Source organism: Canis lupus, chromosome 8 (assembly GCF_003254725.2).
Source record: "Canis lupus dingo isolate Sandy chromosome 8, ASM325472v2, whole genome shotgun sequence".
Taxonomy (NCBI): Eukaryota; Metazoa; Chordata; class Mammalia; order Carnivora; family Canidae; genus Canis; species Canis lupus.
In genome coordinates, this window is record NC_064250.1 from 61,154,294 (window position 1) to 61,167,005 (window position 12,712).

The following is a 12,712-nucleotide window of genomic DNA, read 5'->3' on the forward strand; positions in this document are numbered from 1 at the left end:
AGTTCAAGCCTCATGTTGGATGTAGAAATTACTGAAAAAATAAAATCTTTAGGGGCACCTGGGTGGCTTAGCCTGTTAAGTGTCTGCCTTCAGCTCAGGTCATGGATCCAGGAGTCCTGGAATCAAACCCCGCATCAGGCTCCCTGCTTGGCAGGGAGTTTGCTTCTCCCTCTGCCCCTTACCTTGCTCATGTGCACATTCTCTCTCAAATAAAGAAAATCTTAAAAAAAATAAAATCTTTAAAAATATATTTAAAAAACCCAAACTTCAACCTAATATAAGGTAACAATCTGTTACATTTCACAGAGAGTATACATTATCATTTTTTAAAATATGTATTTATTTATGATAGAGAGAGAGAGAAAGAGAGAGAATGAGAGGCAGAGACACAGGAGGGAGAAGCAGGCTCCATGCCAGGAGCCCGACGTGGGACTCGATCCCTGGACTCCAGGATCACGGCCTGGGCCAAAGGCAGGTGCTAAACTGCTGAGCCACCCAGGGATCCCATATACATTGTCATTTAACACAAGTTATTATACAAATGACTAACAGGTGTACAGATGATTTGGTATCACTTTATTGTTTAGTGATCTGCAATCAATAGACATTTGATTAAAAAAATGAAACCTGAAACCTCAGCCAGGTAGGAGAATAAAAGTTAAAATTTGTTAAATTTCATGGATTGCACACATGTGTGTTACCATATCACTATACTTATCATTCAGTTCCTCGCTTATATTCTAAAATTAAAGCCAACTAAGTAGTTTCAGGGGTGATAAAAGCAGAATTAAACCAGCCATCTTTCCAGCTGAACACAGGTTAAATATAATGCTTCAAAGGCTGGGACCATTTAGCTGACCTGCTTTGGAATTCTAGCTGAAATGACTGCAGGTGAATAGAAGCTGCAATTTCTGGGAGTCAGCCCTACTTCTCTGAGCTCCATAATCAGCCTACTCTCCATAATCAGTTCATGGGACCAATCTGTGTCAATAGAACTTATTTATCGTGAAGTCGTGATGCATTTAAGCATAATGAGGAACAGAGAAGTGAGACATCACGTGGTCCCTACCTTTGCTGGGCTTGCAATCTGAGAAACAGAGCTCGGTGGTGATAACAGGCCAAAGTAATTGCTAAGCTGTTTGGTTTAAGGAGGACAGAGGGAGGGCATTCCAGGCAGAGCCCTCTGTTTGAAGGCCACAACTGAATTTCTTTTTTTTTTTTTTTAATTTTTTTAATTTATTTATGATAGTCACACACAGATAGAGAGAGAGAGGCAGAGACACAGGCATAGGGAGAAGCAGGCTCCATGCACCGGGAGCCCGACGTGGGATTCGATCCCAGGTCTCCAGGATCGCACCCTGGGCCAAAGGCAGGCGCCAAACCGCTGCGCCACCCAGGGATCCCCTTTTTTTTTTTTTAATTTTAGAAATTCTTTTTTTTTAATTTTTATTTATTTATGATAGTCACACACAGAGAGAGAGAGAGGCAGAGACACAGGCAGAGGAAGAAGCAGGCCCCATGCACTGGGAGCCCGATGTGGGATTCGATCCCGGGTCTCCAGGATCGCGCCCTGGGCCAAAGGCAGGTGCCAAACCGCTGAGCCACCCAGGAATCCCCACAACTGAATTTCTTAAAGCTGGACAAGATCTTGTCTTTGATTAATTCCAGTTCAGCATCTTAACAAGAATCCATCTCTGGAATCAATGTAACAGGCACCTGGGTAGCTGTCAGTTGTGTGCCTTTGGAATGGTCATGGTCCTAGGGAGTCTGCTTGTCCACCGCCCTCTGCTCCCCCTGCTTATTCTCTCTCAAATAAATAAATCCTTTAAAAAAAAATAGAATCAACGTAATGAAGGGAGCAGCCCAATGACAAAGGAGAGCAGGAAATCTGTCCTTCTAAGGCAGGACCTTCCTTGAAGTTCAGCTCATTAGTGAATCAGCACAAACTGTCCTGAAGAGTAACACCCAACAAAATTTAAATGTACCTAGTAATTGTACTTCCAGGAATTTATTCCACAGATATACAACCACAAGTACAGATATACATATAAAAGGATGCTCATCGCAACGATGTTTGTAGGAATGAAAAATAATGAAGGCAATCTAAATGACCAAAGACAGGAAACTGGCTACAGAGAATACTATGCGACTACTTTTTATTTTTATTTATTTATTTATTGCGACTACTTTTTAAAACATGGTGGTGCATTTATGTTCACTGTTAAGTGAAAATAAGCAAAATAAAACAGACATACTGTGTACCCACTTATGGGTTTTTTAAAAAGATTCTATTTATTTAGCAGAGAGAGGAGGAGCAGCAGCAGAGGGAAAGAGAGAAGCAGGCTCCCTACTGAGCAGAGGCCTATGTGGGGTCCTGGGATCATGACCTGAGCCAAAGGCAGACACTTAACCAACTGAGCCAGCGAGGTGCCCCCCACCTATGTTCTTAATAGAATGCTAGGCACGTCTGTTATACATCAGAAATTTTGGAATGAGGGATCCCTGGGTGGCGCAGCGGTTTCGCGCCTGCCTTTGGCCCAGGGCGCGATCCTGGAGACCAGGGATTGAATCCCACGTCGGGCTCCTGGTGCATGGAGCCTGTTTCTCCCTCTGCCTGTGTCTCTGCCTCTCTCTCTCTATCATAAATTTAAAAAAAATTAATTAATTAAAAAAAAGAAATTTTGGAATGACACACACACACACACACAAAAAACTATTAACTGTAGCCCCTAAGCAGCAGGACTCTCTGATAGCAAAGGAGGGGATTTTACATTCAGCTTTATACTTTTTCCAGACTGTTGGAATTTTTTGCATAAGTAACTACGTTAGTTTTATAATTCAAATGAATTCCCCCCCCCCTTACCAATACCCCCTCCCCAGTCTTCCCTCTAGACACCTCCCTAGCATCTTGTTATTATAAGCCTGGTGGTGACATAAGCTCCAAGAACTCGACCTCATCCCTGAGTTAGGCTCTTAAGAACAGTAAAATCCAGCACTGGACACATCTCTGAAATCGCTCTGAGAGGCAGTGATTTTTAAACACCCTAAACGAGCCACAGCACTTGACTTAGAATCCACTCACTCCTGTATAGTCTGCCCCTCTCCCAAATAGATGAAGAAAAGTTCTACCTTGGAGGGCTTGTACCCAAACAGCATTACAATGGCAACTTTAAAGTCCTCTCTGCTTAGATAGCCTTTGTTATCTTCGTCGCACGCTTTAAATACCTAAAGAACATCAAAATACCTTCAGTTAGACCGACGCCCGTTTGTTCTATTCCTCGTTTATATTAAATTTAGACCTCCAAAATCTAAACCTCAGCTGAGCAGGGGGGCTTGGAAATGGGAGTTGCATCATCCTAATTTTACTCCTTCTTGAAGATCTCTTAAATGTGCTATCATTTACTCCCCTCTGAAATGTGCAAACGACTTAATCTCCAGACTAATGCAAACTAATTCCTTTAAATCACAGGGATAAATTCTACCTAAAATCCTGTCCTAGAATTAGGAAGGTGAGACAGATAAGAAGGTTGGGGGGTTATTACTAATGAACGAGGTAGCGGGGGAAAGAAGGAACTTGGAAGCAGCCAGAACATCGGACAGGGAGCGAGGAGCCTTGCAGCCCTCGGCTCAGTTATTATCCATGGGCCTTTGCAAGGAGGCTCCGGTCCTCGTCGGTGCAACCAAGCCGAGCGAGACCCAGGCGGGAAAGGATGGGAGCCCTGGGTCAAGTTCGAGTCTCGGAATAAGCCTCCCGACACCTACTTCCACCCACTTCTTATGCTCGGAGGGGCTGGCTTCCCAGGTCCGTGGCCGGGCCCCGGGCCCGGAGAAAAACATCGCGACCACCGCGACTCGGGACCGGAGAGCCCGAGACCTCCGCGGCCAGATCCCGGGAGCAGCAGACCCGGGCCACGCTCACCGCAGCTAAGGAAGCTGAACTTAGCCGGGCAACTCCAACGTCTCCTCCTATTGGACGGCCTGCCGGCCACTGGCGTTGATCCCGCGATGCTATTGGCCAGAGGCTTTAGGCCTGTTTCCTAGGAACAGCCTATAGCGGAGAGGCTCCTGGGCCCGCCCCCAGCCTTGGCACCGCCCTTCTCATCCCCTTAACTCCTAGCGCTCCGCTGGGAACCCGCTCACCTAGGTCCTGCCTCAGTGTCTCTTGCAAGGGTCCTTCCATCTTCCTGCCCGCCCCCGCCCCCCCCAGACTTTGCAATAAGTTACTTGAGTAATTTTTCATCTCTGACACTGTGCTAAACATGATAGGAACCACAAGTGTGGACAAAGCATAAAAAGACCCAAAGAGCCAAGTCCAGGATTCACCTGCTTATCAGCAAGTCACTGGGGTCGAGCCCTCCAGGGTAGTTACCCTGTTTTGTCTTCCCATAACCCTGCAAGCAGCAGACGTTCAGCAAACGTACCAAGTCCTTCGAACTTCCATGACGTAGAAGCCAGAAGGCCATGTAAATAAAATGAAATGTTCTCATAACCTGCAGCCCATGGACAATTACTTGATGCAGGTAGAGTGAAAGGTTCCTCCAGGAAGCTCCCAACTGCCTTAATGTTAACGTCTTGCTAGAAGAAAAAGCCACCTTAGCCTGACAATACAAGTCCCCCTATACCCCGGGAGTCCTCTTTAGCAAACTTTTGGAAACTTCCTGTTTCTTTATCTCCCCCAACTCCAAAGTATAAAAATCAGTTGCTCCTTTAAAGTCCCATGGCAGTAGCTCTTCTCTTCCCCGGTCCTGTCCCATGCCTTAATAAAACCACCTTTTTTGGGGCAGCCCGGGTGGCTCAGCAGCTTAGCACTGCCTTCAGCCCAGGGTGTGACACTGGAGTCCTGGGATCGAGTCCCGCGTCGGGGTCCCTGCGTGAAGCTTGCTCCTCCCTCTGCCTGTGTCTCTGCTTCTCTGTGTGTGTGTCTCTCATGAATAAATAAACAATATTAAAAAAAAAAAAACACCTTTTTTGCGCCGAAGGCATCTCAAGAATTCTTCTTTGGCCATCAGCTACAGACCCCAACAATATTAAAAAAAAAAAAAATCCGTTTACACCAAGTTGTTTCACTAAGTCCTCTAGGAAAGGTGTTCGAAAGAAACTCGGAAAATAAATGTCATAAACATTAAAGCCAAGGAACAGGGGGAGGGTTCCGTTTTGCAAGAATTTATTTCAGCCCCCTCCCTCTCCAGGCAAACCAGTTAAATGAAAAACACACACGTTTCGCAGGAGAAACAGGCCTTGGCGGTTGAGGGTGATGGGAGCTCATTAACTTTTTTATTTTACAGCAGGTTTTACAAGTTTGCGCCCCCAGCGAGCCCGGCGCATCCCTCGGGGATGCAGGTCTCGGCGCACAGCTTGCCTCGAACCTCAGTGAATCCTTCTCTCTCTGCCTTTTTTTTTTTTTTTTTTTTCATTTATTTATGATAGTCACAGAGAGAGAGAGGCAGAGACACAGGCAGAGGGAGAAGCAGGCTCCATGCACCGGGAGCCCGACGTGGGATTCGATCCCGGGTCTCCAGGATCGTGCCCTGGGCCAAAGGCAGGCGCTAAACCGCTGCGCCACCCAGGGATCCCTTTCTCTGCCTTTTTAAGTCAATACCGCCCGCCTCGAGCTCCGGGAGGCTGAGCCCGTCCAGGAGAATCCCTGTAAAAGGGGCAGAGTTTCGTCCCTAAGGGCAGGGAGAGAGAGAACACTTCATTTTCTCCCTCCTCCGTTGAGATTAGAAGTGGTCATCAGGAGGTGAGCCGAGAGATGGGACACACCCCAAGCGGGGGGGGGGAGCCGAGAGATGGAACACACCCCCCGCCCCGCTTCCACTCCTTCCCGCCAGAACCTCCCGCCGCCCCGCACCCCGGCGGCACCTCAGGACCCGGCGGTGTTTAGGACCCAGCGGCGGGCGTCCCGGAAGGGGAAGGGGAAGGGGCGGGGCCACCAGCCCGGAGCCGCGGCCGGGAGGGTTTAAACTGCGCGCAGGCGCGGGCGGCGGACCGGAGGGCGCTCACCTGGTGGTCGCGGGGCGCCTCGGCAGCTGCGGCTCTGGAAGCTCCAGGTGCGTGTCCCGAGGTTGCAGGAGCCCGGCCTGCGCGCGGGCCGCTGGGGCCCCGCGAATTCCGAGGCCCGGTGGGGCCGGAGGAGGGAGCCGAGGGAAGCAGGGCACCTGGGAGGGATGCTGGGGAAGGTCCCCTCCTGGGCCTCGGCGTCCTCGGGCGCCGAACCCGCCAGGCGCGAGCGGCAGGTGTCGCGGGCTCGGGCTCGGGCTCCGGCTCCTCCGCGCGGCAGGTGGGCGGTGTCGTCAGGTGGGGGATGCGGAGCGCGCGGGCGCCTCTCCCGGGCCAGGTTGCGCCTGTGCGCGGAGCCGGTCACCCGTGGGACTTACGGGGGACTCGGTGCGAGCGTTCGTGGACGAGTTCCCTCCTGGCCAAGCGCCTCCAAGGGTGCGGGCCTGTGGTCGGCGCACCCCCCCCCCCCCGATCGGCCCGCCTCCCCCCGGCCCCACCGCCCCTGCAGGACCTGCCCCCGCCGGGTTCGTCTCCCTCCAAGCCGTTCTCCCGCAGTTAGCGAACCTAGCAGCTTAGGTAAGTGGGGACCCTGTACTCCCCGCTTGTTAAAGCCTTTCGGGGCCCCTGCCTTCTTTAGTCTGAAATCCAAGATCTTTAACACTTCCCTTACTTCTTCCCGCCCCCTTCATCCTGAACTATACTGCTTGCCCAGATGCCTCTTTCTCATCTAGGAGTTATTACAACTTTGTACCCACCTCCAGGCCTTTGCAGGTTGGGTTCCCTCTACTTGGAATACAACCCCCCCCCCTTTATTCGGCTGGTTTTCATGCCCCAGATCTCCCTTAAATGTTACTTATCCTAAAAGTATTCCAAAGTAAGGACGTCCCTGTTACTCTCTCACACCTGTAAAATGCACCTAGTGTCTGGAAAGATAGCTTGGCCCTTCTGTTGGTGTGGGTCTGTTCTTTCCCCACACCCCCCTCTCCCCCGCAGCCCTGAAACATATAAGCACTTTTAGCATAGAAACCATTTCTGTATTAACTCCTTATCCCCAGGGCTAGGCACATAGCAGCTGCTCAGAAGTACCTGTTGCATGAGTGAATTCTGGGAGATAGGTATGATACTCCTTTTCCCCAGGAGGAAGCTATGGCTTAGCAGTGAAGTAACCTGCCCAACTCCACGTTTACCACCTACTAATGACTGGATTTGAAATGAGGGGAGGGGGTTCATGTTTGCCCACAGGTGGTCCACACCCGGCCTCTGCCCTCCTGATGATCTGAGCGCTCTACTAGGAGCCTCTGGGATGTGGAAGAGATATGCCCCCAGTTCGGTCTAGTATGATAAGGGGAGAGGAGGTGCTAGCAGCTTTAAGAGGAGTACCTGTTTGCAGCCACAAAACATTTTTTTCAGTCCCTGTAGGAAACTTTAGTGTTCCACGCTGGCATTTAATGGGAGAATTTCCTTTAGATTTTTATCGTTGGCAATATAGCTTAATGCGGTTTACCATATTTCAATCGTTTGCCTACCTCCTTCCTGGTTTTTGTCTCCCTTTTAATACCTGTACCATTGTTTACTTGGTGTTTTGATTTGAATCTATTTTTACATAAGTATTGTCTTTAAAACTTCATTTTGTTGTAAATAAAATGGAGCCTTAAGATACTTTGTTGATGGTTTAAAAAGTGTTACTGGTGCCTGCAGAAGAGCCCAGAGTCTTCAACACTACAGCTGTCCCTTTGATTTAAACTGATCTGAACGGGGGTGCCTAGGTGGCTCAGGTCATGATCTCCGGCTGCTGGGATGGAGCCCCAGCATCTGAATCCTTGCTCAGCAGGGAGTCTGCTACTTCCTCTCCGCTCCCCCTCCTCCCTGCTTGTACTCTGTCTCGAATAATCTTTAAAAAAAAATGGACTGGAACAGAAAAGGGTGGTACTTGTATAACGCGACATTGTTTGGTCCCAGGCACCCCCACTTTGGAAAACACCACTTTGTGCTGACTTGGCTAATGTCAGGTCTCAGAATTGGCCCATCAGAATTGTGACTGTCTAATTTCGGCATCACTATTTACTCAAAATGTGATCTTAGACCTGAGGTATGGCCAGATGCTGCCCAGGGAAGACAACAAACAATTGAAGGAATGCTCTTGAGTTGTACCTTTAACACTGACTTGATGACAAATACACTCTGCAAATGCCTGTGTAGCAGAGAAGTAAAATTCTAATACTGGAACCAGGGAGTTCTCCACAGTAAGTCAGTTCCTGACCTTGGCATTTCAACCACTCCTCTTCATAAAGAGCTTGGTAATCTGAATGTGATGATCCAATTTTTTCTCTCAAAGGCATTTTGCCTTTCATTAGTAAGTAACAGCATATTTAAGGGTAAGCAGATCTAAAACTTAAGCTATAAGCAGATAAAAGCATTTTTTTTCCTCGAAATATTTGTTTCAAAAGCTTTTTTACCCACTTGTCCTACTTTGGAGGGAATGGTCTTCCTCCTTCCCATCCACGTGTGGTTCTAGAACACATAGGTAATAAAACTGAAAGCCTTAGAATTACTCTAAATAGAGTCACTAAAGATGATGGTCTTCCCTACAGAGTTCTCCATGATTTCTAAATTCTATTTTATTTAGACGTAATTCATCTGGGAGAGGAATGGTGGTAGCCTTTAAGTGTCTGCATACAGGTTTTCTTAGGCTGGAAGCTGAATTCTTTTCACCTACAAATTCTGCTTTAGAATGGGGAAGGAATTTAGAAAGAACAGCCTGCAGACTCTTAATTGAAGATTCTGTTACTAAGAGCCTGGCTTTACTGCTGTTTGAGAACTCTTTGAAAGTTAGAGCCAACGGTTTTTTTCTAAGATGGTTCTATTCTTAAATAATTTTTTGAAGCCACAAAACTAGCCACCAAAATCATTCCTTCGAAGTTCCTTTAACTCACAAGGTGAATTGGGATGGCTTAAATACCTCTCACCAGCAGCCTCCAAGAGTCTAGAACACAAGAGGAGCCTAAAATTTAAGGGGGGAAAAAAATGAAAAGCTTTAAAAACCTGAACTGTTCAAGTAAGTGTTTATTAGTAGGTCTGTCCAAGTATTTTTCATGAAGAAAACCTGGCTCTTGTATCCTTTTAACCAAGCTTGTTAGAACTGTAATATCTGGTTTCTTAACCCTTAGTAGATTAGAAACAATTTAGGGGAGAAGCCTGCTCAGAGTTCTAACCTAGAAGTGGGGTACACAGAACACTTAGAAAAAGACCTAGACCAAATCTAAGGCCACTAGTACTGAAGCAAGCAGTCCCTACAGCTTTGCATACCAGGTCAGGTTAATAGGGACCCTGAGATGTGAAGAACAGGTCAAATTATGGTCTAAATGAACTCCGTTTTTAAAAAAAAAAAAACACCCTTGAAACAGATAATTTACAGGAGAAACTTGGTCTAACTTGACTGGTCATGAATTGAAAAAGTGAGAAATTGTGAAGGTTGGGGATCCTGTGGCTCAGCAATTTAACACCTGCCTTGGCCCAGGCCGTGATCCTGGAGTCCTGGGATCGACTCCCACATCAGGCTCCCTGCATGGAACCTGCTTCCCTGCCCCCGCCCCCACCCTACCCTCCCCACCCCCCCACCCCCGCCTTTCTCTCTCTCATAAGTAAATCTTTATTTTTTTAAGATTTTTATTCATGACAGACACAGAGGCAGAGACCCACACACAGGCAGAGGGAGAAGCAGGCCCCATGCAGGGAGCCTGATGTGGGATTCGATCCTGGGTCTCCAGGATCATACCCCAAGCTGAAGGCAATGCCAAACTGCTGGGCCATCGGGGCTGCCCAAATAAAATCTTTAAAAATTGTGAAGGTTTTTTAACTTGACCAGCAACTGGATGGTTCATTTGGTAGAGTATGCAATGTTTGATCTCTGATCTTGGGTGGTGGGTTTGAGCCTACAAAAAAAAACATTAAAACTTTTTAGCTTGAAACATGAAAATATATTCATTCGCAAATCTATTGGTGTGCAATCAAGCTTTTTATTTATTTATTTATTTTTAAGGGATGGAGGTCCTGTGAAGAGTGTACCAATCTTGTAATGTGTCCTCAATTTCTTTAAAAGAGTAAAATTTTGAGAATTTGAACACACTCTTGAGTTAAATAATTTTTCTCTGGGTCTTGTACAAAAATTAAAAAATCACAGTAAGTTCCTTAGCTATCTGGAAAATGTAGTTAGACCTTTACATTTGAATTGGTGAGATTTTGTAGGCAACAAAACCAAAAGTACTTCATCGTTCAAGTAGAAACTTGACTCTGGTTTAGAAGTGTTTGCTTCAATGCAAGTGTTCTGCAGGTTTTAGTAGTGGATTTAGGATGAGGCCAATAAGATAGTTGGGTCCTCGTGGCAGCAATTCTAGATAATGTATATATAGAATTGAGCATTTGATACTGTTTTTGAGGATTTTGTTCAGCTTCACAGTAAGCTTATCTTTGAAGAATCGCTAACATCCTGTGGGCTCCCATGCTTGGGTAAAGGGTAGATTTATAAACTCCAATTTGATCTCAAAAATTTGAGTAATTATAACTATTGAAATTCCTAAAATTAATACCAAGCACCTGTTAGAAGAGTCGAGGTCAAGAGTGAATATTTTTATTTTGGAGTTTGTCCCCAGCTCTTTCCTCGGGCCTCCTAAGAACAAGGTCTGGGTTGAAAGGAGAAGGTGACTGAGATTTTTGCTGTCACTTCATTTGCCAAATTCCTGTAGCAGATCCTGGGAACGTGCCTCCGAACACCTGTGAAACAGCTGATGTTCATTTAGCAGCTCAGCATCTGGTAAGTGTCAGGTGTGCTGTACGGGTTGCAGAAACTCGTACTGACAGGGAATTTAAGAGCAACAGTTTGCCAATGGCCTAGTAAATGAAAATAACAATATTTGTCTTTCACTTCCAGAAGTATGTCTCAGGAAGGTGATTATGGGAAGTGGACAATATCCAGTAGTGATGAGAGTGAGGAGGAAAAGCCAAAACTAGACAAGCCATCTACATCTTCCCTCCCCCATGCTGGGCCAAGAGCAGCAAATGAGCCAAGTTACACCTGTTCTGAGGCTAGAAAAGTTGCCTATAAAAGAAAAATCTCACCTGTGAAGTTCAGCAACACAGATTCACAAGTTTCATCTCCGAAAAGGCAGAGGAGTGGTTCCCAGGAAGACCTAGGTTGGTGTCTCTCCAGCAGCGATGATGAGCTGCAACTGGAAACACAACAGAAACAGGTTGAGAACGTGGTGGTCAGAGAGGAGCATGGAGTCTCTTCTTCCAAGGGCAGTGCCACCCAAAGAACTGGAAATCACAGCCCTCCCGCCCACCATGGGTTCAAAGAGGAGGAAGAGGAGTATGAAACCTCAGGGGAAGGCCAGGACATTTGGGACATGTTGGCAAAAGGGAACCCCTTCCAATTCTACCTCACTCGGGTCTCGGGAATCAAGCCAAAGTATAACTCTGGAGCCCTCCACATCAAGGGTAAGTGTTCCAGCGCTGTCAAACTGCAGCACTGTCCCCTTGGCAGAACAAGGAGGGTGAGCTAGAATGGTCTCCAAGAACCCTTCTTTGCAGTCTTAACTACTCCCAGGAAAAAATACCATTTTAACAAGCAAATGCATTAGTTTGACAGCAAACTAATGTTTTCTTAGAGAATCAGAGTGTTTCTCAGTCCTGTAGATCAACCAGTTGGAAAACTTAGACAATTCTAAACATTGTGCTAACTTTTAAACTTGCTAAGAACACTTAAATAGCAAATCCCGGGGAGCAGTTCTTTGATTCCTGGATCAACATTGACAGCAGCATCACCTAAAACTTGTTAAAAATGCAAATTTGGGGGCTATGCCCCGGTTCACTGGATCAAACTCTGGGAGCAGGGCTTTGCAATCTGTTTTAAGAAGCTTTTGAGGGGATTCTCATACCCAGTCAGGTTTGAGAACTACTGCTTAGTATATGTGCTGCCAAAACAAGCACGAGAACTGCTTAGAAGCCAGGTTTCAATTCCTGGTGAAGAAACCAGCATCGGTACACAAATAGACATTTCAGTTCTGAATCAGAAGGTAGTCTGTAGTTGCTTTGCTTTATTCCCCAGTGTGCATCTGTGTCATGTCATATGTATTTGGTCTTCATTCCTGGTTGATTTTTGTCCCAGGCTCCTGGAATGGCTCTAAAGTAATGAAAGTCAAAGGAATATCCCTTCTGTTTCTAACAAGCTCCTTTCAGTCACATGTGGGTTTGTTAATGAGGTGACTTTTGGAAAGACCTAAGAGTGGGGGACTGATTGCCAGGGAGACCCAACTGTGTCACTAAAGTCGGAATTTTCAGGTCCACCCTCACCCTCACCTCCCACCCCCAAGGAAAGGGAAAGGGGCTGGAGGCGGTTAATCTCTAATGGCCAACGATTTAATCATCATTCCTTTGTAATGAAGCCTCCTTTCAAAAACTAACTTGAAGGGGCTCAGAAAGCTTCCAGGTTGGTGAACACATGGAGGTGCATGGAGGGTTCACACTCCTTCCTCTATTCCTTTTTCTTTGCATCTCCCCCACCTGAATGTTCCTGATTTGTATCCTCTTATAATAAACTGGTACTCTAGTAAGTAAAGTGCTTTTTGGAGTTCTGTGAAGCATTCTAGCAAGTTCTCAAAACCAAGGAGGGGCAAATAGGTGATACTGTGGAGAACTGCAATACATTCCTTTTGTG

General features: G+C 46.7%; 2 protein-coding genes across 29 annotated transcripts in view; one reads left to right on the forward strand and one right to left on the reverse strand.

Moving 5' to 3' along the window:
• EFCAB11 (EF-hand calcium binding domain 11) overlaps positions 1–3,936 on the reverse strand; it is a 144,715-nt gene extending 140,779 nt beyond the window's left edge. For 17 of the 19 annotated variants that reach the window (XR_003134826.3, XR_007412501.1, XR_003134827.3 and 14 more), the window contains exons 1-2: positions 3,763–3,913; positions 3,130–3,225 (exon numbers count right to left, since the gene is read on the reverse strand). Coding sequence is in view for 8 of the 19 variants with exons in the window: in XM_025442797.3 (XP_025298582.3) it covers positions 3,130–3,225; positions 3,763–3,837 (171 nt within the window). In the remaining 11 variants the exon portion in view is untranslated. Of the gene's footprint in view, positions 1–3,129; positions 3,226–3,762 lie in introns of all 19 variants that reach the window. The other 2 variants (XR_003134819.3, XM_025442799.3) reach the window with 2 other exon arrangements.
• A 1,682-nt stretch (positions 3,937–5,618) lies between these two features.
• The window catches only part of TDP1 (tyrosyl-DNA phosphodiesterase 1), a 90,719-nt gene continuing 83,625 nt past the window's right edge, over positions 5,619–12,712 (forward strand). For 2 of the 10 annotated variants that reach the window (XM_025444091.3, XM_025444099.2), the window contains exons 1-2: positions 5,899–6,050; positions 10,928–11,493. In XM_025444091.3, coding sequence (XP_025299876.1) covers positions 10,932–11,493 — 562 coding nt within the window. In that variant the 5' untranslated portion in view covers positions 5,899–6,050; positions 10,928–10,931. Of the gene's footprint in view, positions 5,741–5,898; positions 6,051–8,632; positions 9,056–10,726; positions 10,811–10,927; positions 11,494–12,712 lie in introns of those variants that run through there. The other 8 variants (XM_025444093.3, XM_025444094.3, XM_025444092.3 and 5 more) reach the window with 8 other exon arrangements.